Source organism: Pangasianodon hypophthalmus, chromosome 10, assembly GCF_027358585.1.
Source record: "Pangasianodon hypophthalmus isolate fPanHyp1 chromosome 10, fPanHyp1.pri, whole genome shotgun sequence".
Taxonomy (NCBI): domain Eukaryota; kingdom Metazoa; phylum Chordata; class Actinopteri; order Siluriformes; family Pangasiidae; genus Pangasianodon; species Pangasianodon hypophthalmus.
This window is the reverse complement of record NC_069719.1, coordinates 10,518,860-10,532,995: the sequence shown is the minus strand read 5'-3', so window position 1 is coordinate 10,532,995 and position 14,136 is coordinate 10,518,860. Positions and strand designations below refer to the sequence as shown.

Here is a 14,136-nt window from a genome sequence, read left to right as displayed (position 1 = left end):
TAGGCAAATGTACAAATGGCAGCATGACTTAGAACATAAAGAGAGTGCACAGAAGAGAGCAGATTTTTTAATAAGAACATCTATTGCCAACAAGCACAAGCTAATAGATTGAAGATAATTTCCTTGGAAATTTGTATTCTCAATTTGCTTCAAAGTTTGTACAAAGTCATAGCAGCTTGCTAACTACTCAGCGACATTAAGAAAAAAAAAATAACATCAGTTAGTCATCAGTTAAACATCAGTTAGTTAGTCAGCATCACTTTTAGTCCTACATAGTCCTACTGACTGCTCTGCCCTTCAGTGGGTAACGGTGCACGATGATTGCATGCAGTCTATTAACGTATGTGTAGCCGGAATAAAAGTATCTGAAGTAAAATCAAATCTGAGACGTACTTTTTCCTAAAGTCTTTTACATATCAGACTTGTGCATGCCAAAATGACGTATTTCTCTCCAAACTTTAGGTACTCCTTTGTTTATTTTTAGATTTATTATATTCATTGAATTAAATTAAAGTAATTATTATTACTTACTATTGCTCTGTGAATTTTTGCCCCTAATTTTCTTGTCAAGTAGAGTATACAATGTAGCTGTGTACCATCTAATTCCTAAAAGCGCAAAGTCCTAGTTTACTCAAATGTCACAGAGGTCAATGTGTGTGTGTGTGTGTGTGAGAGAGAGAGAGAGAGAGTGAATGAATGAGTAAGTGAGTGAGGGAAGGAAGTGCTTACTTAAATTAAATTAGGATATTTTTTCATCTTTGATCAATTAAAAACAAGCTAGTCATGATTAATTAAGGATTCTAGAGTGTTTTATCTATTTCCTTCTCACAGATCCATTTTAGCGGGTGTGAACATGGAGCATCATTCCAGGCCTTCATTGGATTATTGGTGGGATACACAGCTGCACAATCCTCTATGCCGATGTCATCATTTGGCTCCCCATCCATCCAGTACCTACAAAAACATGCACTTTTTGTCCTTATATACATATACACACACACATATATATATAAATATACTGTATATATTTTATATACTTATATATATACTTATATTTATATACATATTGTATAAGAGATATTACCAGCTATTAATGAGCTCATTTGTATCCTACACTGCAATAGCAAATGAAATGAAATTGGGTACCCTTGTGTCAGTGTGGTGTCATTCAGCCATTTCCAGATCCCTTCTGTATGGTCATCCTTCAGTCCGATCCAAAATCCATTATAATAACTGAAGTGTAGGTTGTAGCGAAGTGCTTTTAAGCTGTCTACGATGAACTCCTTTGCAGAAGAGTGGATGTTAAAGGTTAATATTGTTATTAGCTTGTGACTCTTTCCAACCTCTGACTAGAGAAAACCAAAGAAAACAGCCCCTCAACTTAGAATTCCTACTTATAAACTCAGGACAATCTCCTCAACCCCGAGTTCAGCAAGTGACATCAAATCCGCATGGCTGCTCATAGCATCAACAGTTAAGAAAATATATCTTCTTACCTTTAAATGAGTTATGCTTGTTAAATCTATTGGATTCTTAAATCTATAACACTGACTATGCAGCTTGCTGTTTTGAGGACGTGAACAAAAGATGAACTATGCTCAAAAGATGAACTTGAAGATGTCTGTGTTTTTTCCCCTCACATTTTAAAGCTTGAAAGCACAAAGGTCAAAAAGGATGTAATTCCCAGTTCCGACTTCCCACTGCTGAGGTAAGTTGAATGCAGCATTATGTTAGGCTTGAAAAAGCATTTTACTTTAAACACATGAATGTATTCATTTATTCCTTCTCTTAGATTCTGATTTCACAATAGGTGCAGTAAGGATTTACCTCAACCTTCCTATTAAATGTGCTAACAAAAAGAAAAACTAGATGCCTTTAAAATAACAAAAGAAGAAATAATTTCCCTAGTTAGTATATCTCATAATATCAGTGTCCATGATTGGTCACTTTGGATAAGTCCATTCTCTATGAAATAGCACACCATCTAAAAATATTTAAAATAACATTTCTGGTTTTCTTCTACAGTTATAAAACAACACATGTTATCAAAATCAACTACAGGTGTCTCCCTATTCTCATGGCAACTCAAATATTTATTATAGAGAACAAAAGCATGTTAAGCTAGTTATCTTATCTCATTTCTAATTATTTCCACTCAATATTATGCTCAATTTATTGTGATTTGAGAAGTTGCATAAATGCTGGGTTTTGCATATGTGCTATTAAATGTCTTGCATCGCTGTATTAAAAAACTCAGACATTAGCGAAAGTCGACTTTAATTTCAAAAAGACCTTGAAAGAGCATGTTTAACAGAGATATGATGCTAGAGAAGTAAGTGTTCATAGGCCTTGAACAGCCACTGGTGCAGTGCAGTTTTTCATTCAGAAGTGAAAATGAATATTTAAAATTATAACTACACTTTTGCAGTCACAAAAAAAAATCTAACAGTTTTGTATGTATTTTGAAACAACATTCTTGGACATATCATTAAAACAAATACACTATACAGCCAAATGTTTGCAGACACCTGACCATCACACCCCAACCTGTCCCTGAATATCCCATTCCATTCCAAAACCATGGGCATTAATATGGATTTGGTTCCCCCCTCCAGTCTTTTGGGAAGGCCTTTCATTAGATTTTGTAATGTATCTGTGGGATTTGTGCTCATTTAGGCACTAAAGTGTGCAGTTGGTGTTATAGCTCATCCCAAAGGTGTTCAGTGGGGTTGAGGTCAGGCCACCCATGTTCTTCCACTCCAACCTTCGCAAACCATGTCTTCATGGACCTCACTTTGTGCACAGGGGCATTGTCATTCTGGAACATGTTTGGGCCCCTTAGTTCCAGTGAAGGGAAATCTCAATGCTATAGCATGCAAAGACCTTTTAGACAAGTGTATGCTTCCAACATTGTGGCAACAGTTTGAGGAAGAACCACATACGGGTGTGATGGTCAGGTGTCCACAAACTTTTGGCAATATAGTGCAATTGTTTTTTCCATGACATGCTACTCAAGACTGTAAATGTTTAAGAAGAAAATTCTAATTTAACCAATTTCAAAAACAGAATTTGAAACAATCTACTGTGGAGAAAACTGTGTAATATGAGAATGAAAGTTTATATCTGACCTGTTTCTCCTTTGAATCTATGATGACTAAGTCAGCTCCTTTTTTCTTGCACTCATCCCTGCCTCCGTTCCAGCCTTTGCGTGGAGTCGTTGAAGAAACAGCAAAGTAAAAACATGTGCTGTTCATCAGCACCCAGTTGGGCAAGCACTTGCCACAGTTTCCTTCTGTTGAAATACAATAGAGCACAAAAATATCTGTATGAGGCAGTGTGTGGAATTCTGGAAGATGTAATCACTTAATGGCAATTAGGAAAGAAACACTTCATTTTTAGACAGTTATTTTATGGCACATTCATTATGAAAAAAAAAACTTACCAAGATTTGAAATTTGAGATTGTATTTTTCTTTTGTCTTCTTCCAATTTTTGTTTTTGTGAGTTTAACTCATTCTTCAGTCTTGTCTCTCTGCCCAAATTCGTCTGCAGGGATTTGATCATTTTTACGTCTTCATCATGCTGGTTCTGAAGTGCATTTTTGGACTCAGTCAGGCTTCTGTGGTCTGACTGCAGCTGAGCAAGTTGAGAGCTGATTATTGACGAGTTGAGAGACAAGATGTCATGCTTGTCACTCACCCTGTTAACTGAGGAAATAACAAGTTATTATATAACAAGTTAAGTTGTTGCCTTTTACAATAGACATTATTTTTTAGCGTTTCAATATATACTCACTGTGAACACTTAGTCCTATTACAAGCAAGAGAAACACAGCACTTAGGACCCCCAGAACTATAGCTGCCAGTCGATAAGGCCTAGAGCTCAGTTCATCTCTGACAGCAAACTTGGTCTCTGAATAAGAAAAGAAGTCAATCAAATCTACAGTCAGCAAGGTGTGTCAAGGTTTGAGAGTGTAAAGGTCTGCGAGTTACTTCTCCTAGCCTATTAATGGCTAGTGATTTGATTGTTGCTCTTGTTATTTGTGTGGTGACCTGGGAAGGCCTGTTGTTGTGGCTTAATTCTGTCAAACAGCAAAAATTTCCAAAAAAATCAAGTTTGTATCAAGTACATATATATAAATCAAGTTATATATATATGTACAGAAGCAGTTTATATTTCCTGAAAATTTAGATTTCATGACTACTGGTAGATAGGCCACTGTCGATTTCACAATAAAAAATCTAAAGGTTTGTTTTACAGATAATTAGAATGGTGACCAAATCTATCAGAAATACTTTCAAATCAACTATAAACCCATTTACCTCTCAAAGTCCATAAAACATGCTAAATAATAAACTGACCCTACATCTCATAACGTTTGATAGACAAATATTTACTTACTCTTTGAAAATATAGGGTGAACATCTCCGGTGAAATCCTCTTGAGGCTCTAATTCATTGTATGTCACCTTTCCTTGGTTTTCAGAATTCATCATAATTGCCACTTCTTTACCATAACTCTAGAAACAGTGATTTATGTGCAGTGGTCTTTACTCTTTACTCTGTGCAGCACAAACTGTTTGTCCTGACAGTGTCACTGAACTCATGCAGTGATGATTCATGTTTGCTGTGATGAGGAAGTAAATGCCATAGAATTTTCTGTTGATCTAAGTAAAGTAACATTTCAATAAAATTAAGTAATTGTTTATAATAGAAAGCTTAAAAATTATAAGTCAAACCTTAAAATTATAGCATGTAAACAAATATGTGAAATATTCATCATAAAAGACCCTAGCGACCTGAGCCACAGTCTCTTTTCACTACTACCTTCAGCACCAGAGCACACACAAACAGGCGCAGGGACAGTGTTATCCCACAGGCAATACTGCTGCTTAATAATAACCACTCACACCACTAAAGAACATTTACGTTTCTGCTCAACATTTAGGACTGCTACAGTGGGGGGTAATTACACTACTCCATTGCACTCTGCACTTTAACCGACTGCTTTGTTTACATACCTACTGAAATGCATCCAGAATGTCTCAAAACAAATATTGCACGTTATACATTTTATATATTTCTATTTTATTTTTATTTTATTCTATTCTTATTCTTTGAGTAACTTTTATTGTGTTTAATACATACACTATATTGCCAAAAGTTTTGGGACACCCCTCCAAATCAGTGAATTCAGGTGTTCCAATCACTTCCATGGCCACAGGTGTATAAAATCAAGCACCTAGGCATGCAGACTGCTTCTACAAACATTTGTAAGAATGGGTCGCTCTCAGGAGCTCAGGAGTGCAATAAGTCCATTCGAGAAATTTCCTCACTACTAAATATTCCACGGTCAACTGTTAGTGCTATTATAACAAAGTGGAAGCAATTGGGAACAACAGCAACTCAGCCACGAAGTGGTAGGCGACGTAAAATCACAGAGTGGGGTCAGCGCATGCTGAGGCCTTCAGATTAGCTCAAGGCCTTTGTGTGGCCTTCAGATTAGCTCAAGAACAGTGCACAGTGAGCTTCATGGAATGGGTTTGCGTGGCCAAGCAGCTGCATCCAAGCCACACATCACCAAGTGCAATGCAAAGTGTCAGATGCAGTGGTGTAAAGCAAGTTCCCACTGAACTCTAGAGCAGTGGAGACGCGTTCTCTGGAGTGACGAATCACGTCACTGGGTTTGGCGGCTGCCAGGAGAACGGTACTTGTCTGACTGCATTGTGCCAAGTGTAAATTTTGGTGGAGGGGGGATTATGGTGTGGGGTTGTTTTTCAGGGGTTGGGCTTGGCCCCTTAGTTCCAGTGAAAGGAACTCTTAATGCTTCAGCATACCAAGACTTTTTGGACAATTTCATGCTCCCAACTTTGTGGGAACAGTTTGGGGATGGCCCCTTCCTGTTCCAACATGACTGCGCACCAGTGAACAAAGCAAGGTCCATAAAGACATGGATGAGCGAGTTTGGTGTGGAGGAACTTGACTGGCCTGCACAGAGTCCTGACCTCAACCTGATAGAACACCTTTGGGATGAATTGGAGCGGAGACTGCGAGCCAGGCCTTCTCGACCAACATCAGTGCCTGACCTCACAAATGCGCTTCTAGAAGAATGGTCAAAAAATCCCATAAACACACTCCTAAACCTTGTGGAAAACCTTCCCAGAAGAGTTGAAGCTGTTATAGCTGCAAAGGGTGGGCCAACTCCATATTAAACCCTACGGATTAAGAATGGGATTTCATTAAGTTCATGTGCATGTAAAGGCAGACGTCCCAAAACTTTTGGCAATATAGTGTATATGTATGTGTATGTGTTCTTGTATGCATGCATGTATGTATGTGCACGTATATACAGTATATATATATATATATATATATATATATATATATATATATGTACAGTACTGTGCAAAAGTCATAGACACCCTCTTTTTTTAGTACAAATTTTGTTATTGATTATGTTATGACTTTTACATTATCGAGTCAGTACAAAAACATCTTAGATTCCAAACATTAATTTTCCAGCACAAAATTACATGTTACAGAAAAATGTTTGTACGTCAGTAAAGAAAGCAGCATATTACATAAGAGACACTTTTCAGCCAGAAAAAAACATAATGAAGACTGCTGGGTTTTGCTGCAAAAATAAGAAGCAAGTGTGACAGTCAAAGTCTCCAGAAGAACTGTGTCTGCTTCTGCAAGATGCTCAGTAAAACCTACCAACATATTTCCTTATAAAACTGCACAAATTGTACCTGCTACTACTTTTTTTTTAAAGCAAAGGGTCATCACACCAAATATTGACTTTGTTTCATTTATTATTGTTTACTGCTCCTTACAGTGTTTTTTTTAATGGTGAAACATTTCATTTCATTATTTTGAAGGCATCTTTGCTCTACAGAATTTCTTTGCATGTGCCTTTTGCACAGCACTACATATATATATATATATATATATATATATTTTTTTTTTTTTTCACTTTAAACAAGATCAAGTCAAGTCATGCTTCAACAGAACTGCATAAACATTACACACAAATATTCAAAAGTTCCCACCACAAAAAAAATGGACAAACAACTTAGCATTTTTCCAACAAAAAATCATTTTAATCATTTGAATTTTATTTTTTCTCTTAAAAATAGTCAAGTCAAGTACAGATCTTTATTGTCATCATAACCATATGCAGTGTGTAGTACAAAGTGAGATGAAATATTTCCCCTGGACCCCTATGCATGACATATGCAGTGCTGACAGGATATAAATGAAGTGCAATAGGAATAAAGAAGCATGCAAGGAATTTTTTTGGTTGAGTAGAATATACAATGTAGCTAAAAACATGAAGTCCTAGAGTACTCAAGTGTAACAGAATTCATTCATGTGTGTGTGTGAGAGAGAGAGAGAGAGAGAGAGAGAGTAAAGGAAGTGCTTACTTAAAATAAATCATTAAAATATTTTTTCATCTTTGCTGAATTATAACTGTCAATAATGGGCAAAAACAAGATGGTCATTATTAACTGAGGATTCTAGAATGTTTTATTTATTTCCTTCTCACAGATCCATTTTAGTGGGTGTGAACATGGAGCATCATTCCAGGCCTTCATTGGATTATTGGTGGAATACACAGCTGCACAATCCTCTATGCCCCTTTCATCATTTGGCTCCCCATCCATCCAGTACCTACAAAAACATGCACTATATATAAACTATAAATTATATATAAACATATATATATACACACATGTGTAAAACAAGCTGCAGGTATTAGGTGTAATAAGGGATATTACTAGCCATTAATGAGCTCATTTGTATCCTACACTGCAATAGCAAATGAAATGAAATTGGGTACCCTTGTGTCAGTGTGGCGTCATTCAGCCATTTCCAGATCCCTTCTGTATGGTCATCCTTCAGTCCGATCCAAAATCCATTATAATAACTGAATGATTGTTTCAGTTCTTTTAAGTTTTTTATGATGAACTCCTATGCAGAAGAGCGGATAGTAAAGGTTAATAATAGGACTCCTGTCACTCTTCACTTTATTGTGTTTTGAGAAGCACTGTATTTGCTGGGTTTTCCTTTGTGATACTAAATGTCTTGTACAATGTATAAACAAACAAAAAAAAAACAACTGCAGTTCAAAAAGAAAGAGCAGTTTTTTCATTTTAGACATGTTGCACATGCATCACAAAAACATGCATGCTTTTTAAATCTAATGATTTTCAATGCATTTTACAGTGAATTGTTGGCCAAATAATTAAAATGAATAACTGTTTTTCCATGAGATGCTACTCAAGACTATAGATAAAATAGAAAAAAAATGTATTTTAATCATTTTCAGAAACAGAATCTGAAACAAGATTTCTCTACTGTGGAGAAAACCATGTAATATGAGGATGAAAGTTTATATCTGACCTGTTTCTCCTTTGAATCTATGATGACTAAGTCAGCTCCTTTTTTCTTGCACTCATCCCTGCTTTCTTTCCAGCCTTTGGATGGAATCGTTGAAGACACATCAAAGTAAAAACACGTGCTGCCCATCTGCACCCAGTTGGGCAAGCACTTGCCACAGTTTCCTTCTGCTGAAATACAATAGAGCACAAAAATATCTGTATGAGGCAGTGTGTGGAATTCTGGAAGATGTAATCACTTAATGCGGAAAGAAATGCTTTTATTTTCAGATACTGAAGTTATTATTGTTGTAATGACATTCATTATAGGGAAAAGAAAACTTACCAAGATTTGAAATTTGAGATTGCATTTTTCTTACGTCTTCTTCCAATTTTTGATTTTGTAAGATTAGCTCATTCTTCAGTCTTGTCTCTCTGCTCAAATTCGTCTGCAGGGATTTGATCATTTTTACGTCTTCATCATGCTGGTTCTGAAGTGCATTTTTGGACTCAGTCAGGCTTCTGTGGTCTGACTGCAGCTGAACAAGTTGAGAGCAGTTTATTGATGAGTTGAGAGACAAGATGTCATGTTTGTCGCTCACCCTGTTAACTGAGGAAATAACAAGTTAGAGCTCTGTCTTTCATCAGCTCAGCCTATATCAAGTCTGGGTCATGTAACTTTCTCATCTTCTTTTGTTGCCTTTTACAATAGACATTATTTTTTAGCATTTCAATATATACTCACTGTGAACACTTAGTCCTATTACAAGCAAGAGAAACACAGCACTTAGGACCCCCAGAACTATAGCTGCCAGTCGATAAGGCCTAGAGCTCAGTTCATCTCTGACAGCAAACTTGGTCTCTGAATAAGAAAAGAAGTCAATCAAATCTACAGTCAGCAAGGTGTGTCAAAAACAGTGTAAAGGTCTGCGAGTTACTTCTCCTAGCCTAGTAGTAAATACTGAGTTGGTTGTAGACCTGTCATTGTGGCTTAATTCTGGCAAACAGACAAAAATCACAAAAAAAGAAAAAAAATAACTGCACATGGTTATTTATGTTCTCCACTTGTGTCACTGTGCTGTATTTGCTTATATTGTAAACTTGAGTCAATAAGACATTAAAAGTGAGAACTGTTTTTTGCATTTAATATATTGTAAATGTCAATGTGGTTGCCTAGAGCTAGGAAAAAGTCTCTTTATTAGATCATTTCAGTTAACACGCAGGTTACCTATTTATTAACTAGAGCTATTTCAGGGTTATACATATTCTGCAATTACTTTATGAAAACAGAGCATTAGCAGTATAATATATAAGTGAGATAAAATTAAAGTAAAATTAAGTATTGAGATGAGAAGTACTGAGATCCTCAGAATTTTTTAAAAAATAAAAAATCTAAAAGCTTTGATAAGTATTCACTCCTTCAGTGTGAATTGCCATTTTGCAGCAATTACAGATTTGAGTTGTCTCAGATGTGTCTTTATGAGCTTTGCACATTTTGATTTTCTTCCGTTCCTAAGTGCAAATTCTCAGCAATTTTTCAGGGCATGCCACAGATTTTCATTTGAATTTAAGTCTCGGCTTTGACTCGGATATTCTAAAACACAAACCTTCCTTTTTTCAAAGCCATTTCTTTGTAGTTTTTACTCTGTTTTGCTTCTGCTCTGTTTTGGATCACTGTCCAAATACAGCTGTGTGGCTGAGGGAACAAGTTCTCCTCAACAATTAGCTCATATTTGGCTCTATCCATGTTGCCTGTGATGGCAAGTTTTCCAGTTTCTCCTGCTAAAAAGCAACCCTAGAGCATGATGCCACCCACAACATGCCTGATCACAGGAATGGTGGTACCTGAGTACTGGGCTGTTTTTGGTTTTTACCAAACATGCTTTCACTTTGGACCAAATGGATCAACTTTAGTCTCATCAGACCACAAAATCTTTTTCCAAAAGCTCTGAGATTCTCTAACATGGCCTTTCTAAGGTGTTAACTCATGCTGGCTTTTCCTCTCCCTCACCAGTATGAACCTTTCATGCAACTGCAACCACCCATCTGAAACATAGCATAATCGTTACCTCAGTACATGTACATTTTGCACTACCTCATTTTATACATCTTTTTGCACAATTTGATGATGACAATCCTAGGATGGTTTAATCTCTTCTTTCACTATACTCTTTAACAGTGTCACTCTATTTGCATTACTCATTCTACATGCAATCAGACTTGTGCAATGCCTTTTCTCCCACTATGTGAATTCTATCCCTACATTGCTGTCCTGTATATTGTATCTGTTCACTAGTTTGTATGCACTTTATGTACAAGCATACCACTGTGGCACAAAAATTTCATTGTTTCTAGTGTACTCAGTAGTCTGAAAACATTTGACAATGAAGGAAACTTGAAACTTGAAACTGGCTTCTTTCTGACCATTCTCCCACAGAGGCCTGATCTGTGAAGAGCTGATGATACAGAACCAGTGTAACCCCTGTAACCCCTGTAACCCCTTGTTGTAGATGGACTCTCTGACACTTTTCTGACAATTCCCCTTCTTGCTCAGGCACTCAGTTTGGCTTGATCATGGTAGTGTCTGGGTTGTACCATATTTTTTCCACTTTGTTTATATATTTGAAATAGATTTCACAGTGCTTCTAAGAAGGTTCAAAGCTTTGCTAAAGTTTTAATAACCCTGTCCATCTTTTTTTCCTCCTAACAACTTAATCTCGAAGCTCCAAGGGGAGTTCCTTGGTCTTCAAGACAGCACAACTTATCTGATCTATTTATTGTGCAGGAAAACAGTTTAAAATTAATACAAGTGTGCCCTGTTTAACATATTTAGTGTGAGCTCTCAAAAATTAATTAATAGTCCTAATTTAGACTGATAAGAAAAGGGGTGAATAATTATCAATTGTACAGTTTTTTTTAGACTTTTTTGTTTTATAAATAATTTTGAGGGCATCTAAATAATGTATTATTTATAATAGGTGGTAAGTACTTTCTGGAGGCACTGTATGCAGGAACTCTACAGAAGCCGTTTATATTTTCTGTAATTCATGACTACTTCGTAGAAAGGCCACTGTCAATATCGCAATATAAATCTTATGGTTTATTTTACAGATAAGTAAAACATTGACAAATTCTCTATCAGAAAGACTATTAAATCTACTGTAAACCCATTTACTTCTCAAATTTTTATAATACATGCTAAATAATAAACTGTATCTACATCTTGTAATGTTTGATAAACAAATATTTACTTACTGTCTGAATATAGAGAACAAACATCTCCATTATCTTGAATCTGTAATTCATTGCACGTCCCCTTTCCATGGTTTTCAGAGTTTGCCATAATTGCCACTTTTTAAGATAACGCTAGAAACAATAATTAATGTGTCAGTGGTCTTTACTCTGTGCAGCACAAACTGTTTGTGTTGGCAGTGTCACAGAACTTATGTACAGTGAATTGTGGGTGGACCTACAGTTATTACAGTTATTATTCATATTGGGGTGATGAGGACATAAATGGCATAGAATTTCCCGTCAATCAAAGTAAAGGACCATTTAATAAAAATTAACTAATTGCTTAAAATAGAAAGTTTAGAAATGCCAAAAGCTAGATTTATAGCACGTAAACAAAATTTGATTGAAAGAATGGCAATGTTTTGCAAAGCTGTTATCAAGGCAAAAAAATCACTATGTTGAAGAATCTAAAATATAGGATAGTTTTGATTCGTTTTAATGTCTTCACTATTATTTCAATTAGAAATGATTAAAATTAAAGAAAAACCTCTCAGAGGTTTATAACCTGCCCCAAACTTGGACTCATAAACACGACACCCGCTAGAACTCTCCTCTCAGGTATCAGGACATGTGTAGTTTAAAATAAAATATGATTTAATTATTTATATTTTCAACTTTAACCTAAATAGCCTAACTATAATAGTTTCTAGGTTTCTTAACACTTTTCTAATAAATAATTTTCTGAGGTTATTAAAGTTTTTAACTGTTTAATAATAATAATAATAATAATAATAATAATAATAATAATGCTTCATTCATAACAGATGGGGACCTTGCTTTACTTCTATTTTTTGTGAGAGAACATGGTTGTTGCAATGTTGCAGATAAGGAACAAAAAAGGGTCAAAGGGGCACTTTTATGCTGAACAAACTAAACACATTTAATGTGGTTAAAAAAAAAAATCTGGCTCATTAAACCCAAGCACGTAGGCCTAAAGTAGAGATACTAATGGTTCTGGTTTAAACCAGTTTAATACTGTTTTTTTTTCCAGGTCATTCTCATGCTCACATGTGAACAAAAGGTGAAAGTCTCATGAATATTTATAATGGTGTTATAGGCTGTACCAATTATTAATTGATGAATAATATATATTAATGTGTCTTAGCCAATGACGTTGCTCTGATTGATCCTATATACTGTAACTACGTGGAATTACAAAGGAAGTGCTCCATCTTCTCTTCCTCTTCTCTCCTCTGTATACTTCTCTATAACTTCTTCGGAATAAATTCTATGTATATAATTTTTTTTCGTGTGTGCTTCTCTTCTGCTTTGACATTTTGTGATTTTCAAGCCTCTTCAAGCCTCATTTTTGGACAGCACCCTTCAATAGAATGAGCAAAATAAATGTAATTGTTTTGATGTCCTCGCTATTATTTCAAATAATTATTAAAATAAGAAAAAAACTCCAAACTTGGACTCCTAAACACGACACCTGAAGAACCCTCGTCTATGGTATCAGGACATGTGTAGTTTAAAGCAAAATATGATTTGATTGTTTATATTTTCAACTTTAACCTAAATAGCCTAACTGTAACACTTTCTAGGTTTCTTAACAATCTTCTAATAAATAATTTTCTGAGGTTACTAAAGTTTTTGACAGTTTCTATAACGACAACAACAACAACAATAATAATAATAGTGATAATAATAATAATAATAATAATAATAATAATAATAATAATAATAATAATAATAATAATAATAATAATAATAACAATAATAATAATAATAATAATAATAATAATAACACTTTTCATTCATAACAAATGGGGACCTTACTTCTCTGTGTGCTAAGAGTGTCATTAAACTTCCTGGCAGGTGATTGTGAGAGAACATGGTTGTTGCAATGCTGGTGCATATAGGAAACAGAAAAATGACACGACTGGGTAAAAGGGAAATTTTCTGCTGAACAAACTAAACATATATTTTAATAGAGTTCAGTACACTTCCTTTTTTTTCCCCTTGCTGAGTACTAATAGCAATGTAATACTCACATTTGCTACCGACTGTATATCCATCAACCCAAGTAGCCTCGGGCGGCCCTGGTGCTGCTCCACTCAGTTGTAGAACCACAGATAAATACAATCCTTCCATTCCACTTTCTTTCATTCAGGACTGGTTTCCTTCAGAACTAGTGGAGGCCATGTATCAAAGTCTTTACAAGGGTGTGTAGCATCTCAGACAATAGCAGACAGCACTCCAATAGTGCTGCATACTTAATTGAGAATGAGAATAACTCAAAAAGTTTATATACTCTGCTGTGGATAGGAATTGTACAGATCACTCAATCTCACCACAGAACACTTGGCAGTTACTTTCACGTAGCACTCAAGCGTCCTCACTGGACACAGGCACAGATATAGGTTGAAAATTTCACATAGCTTATTGATATACTGTGGTCTCAGCATCACTGAAAGGAATGATGGGTTTGGCCGCAGTGTAAAATGTTTGTACTCTGGTCCA

At 35.6% G+C, this 14,136-nt stretch overlaps 2 protein-coding genes across 4 annotated transcripts; both read right to left on the bottom strand.

Annotated features, from left to right (window-relative positions):
- Window positions 1-51: 51 nt before the first annotated feature.
- On the bottom strand, window positions 52-4,594 carry LOC113538571 (asialoglycoprotein receptor 1). Its single transcript, XM_026933728.3, has 6 exons — window positions 4,401-4,594; window positions 3,795-3,911; window positions 3,443-3,706; window positions 3,129-3,292; window positions 1,147-1,283; window positions 52-954 (listed from the first exon to the last, which is right to left on the bottom strand). The coding sequence occupies exons 1-6, from the start codon at window positions 4,492-4,494 to the stop codon at window positions 801-803; spliced, it is 930 nt and encodes a 309-aa protein (XP_026789529.3). The 5' UTR covers window positions 4,495-4,594; the 3' UTR covers window positions 52-800.
- Window positions 4,595-7,055: 2,461 nt separating this feature from the next.
- Window positions 7,056-11,808, bottom strand: LOC113538572 (C-type lectin domain family 10 member A-like). Of its 3 annotated transcripts, none has more exons than XM_034308224.2 (6): window positions 11,635-11,807; window positions 9,125-9,241; window positions 8,726-8,989; window positions 8,405-8,568; window positions 7,842-7,972; window positions 7,056-7,672 (listed from the first exon to the last, which is right to left on the bottom strand). In XM_034308224.2, the coding sequence occupies exons 1-6, from the start codon at window positions 11,720-11,722 to the stop codon at window positions 7,519-7,521; spliced, it is 918 nt and encodes a 305-aa protein (XP_034164115.1). In that variant the 5' UTR covers window positions 11,723-11,807; the 3' UTR covers window positions 7,056-7,518. The 3 variants fall into 3 exon arrangements, with proteins under 3 accessions (XP_034164115.1, XP_026789530.1, XP_053093608.1); XM_026933729.3 differs by having other exon boundaries at window positions 7,058-7,672; window positions 8,405-8,571; XM_053237633.1 differs by lacking the exon at window positions 7,842-7,972 and having other exon boundaries at window positions 7,535-7,672; window positions 8,405-8,571; window positions 11,635-11,808.
- Between the last annotated feature and the right edge of the window lie 2,328 nt (window positions 11,809-14,136).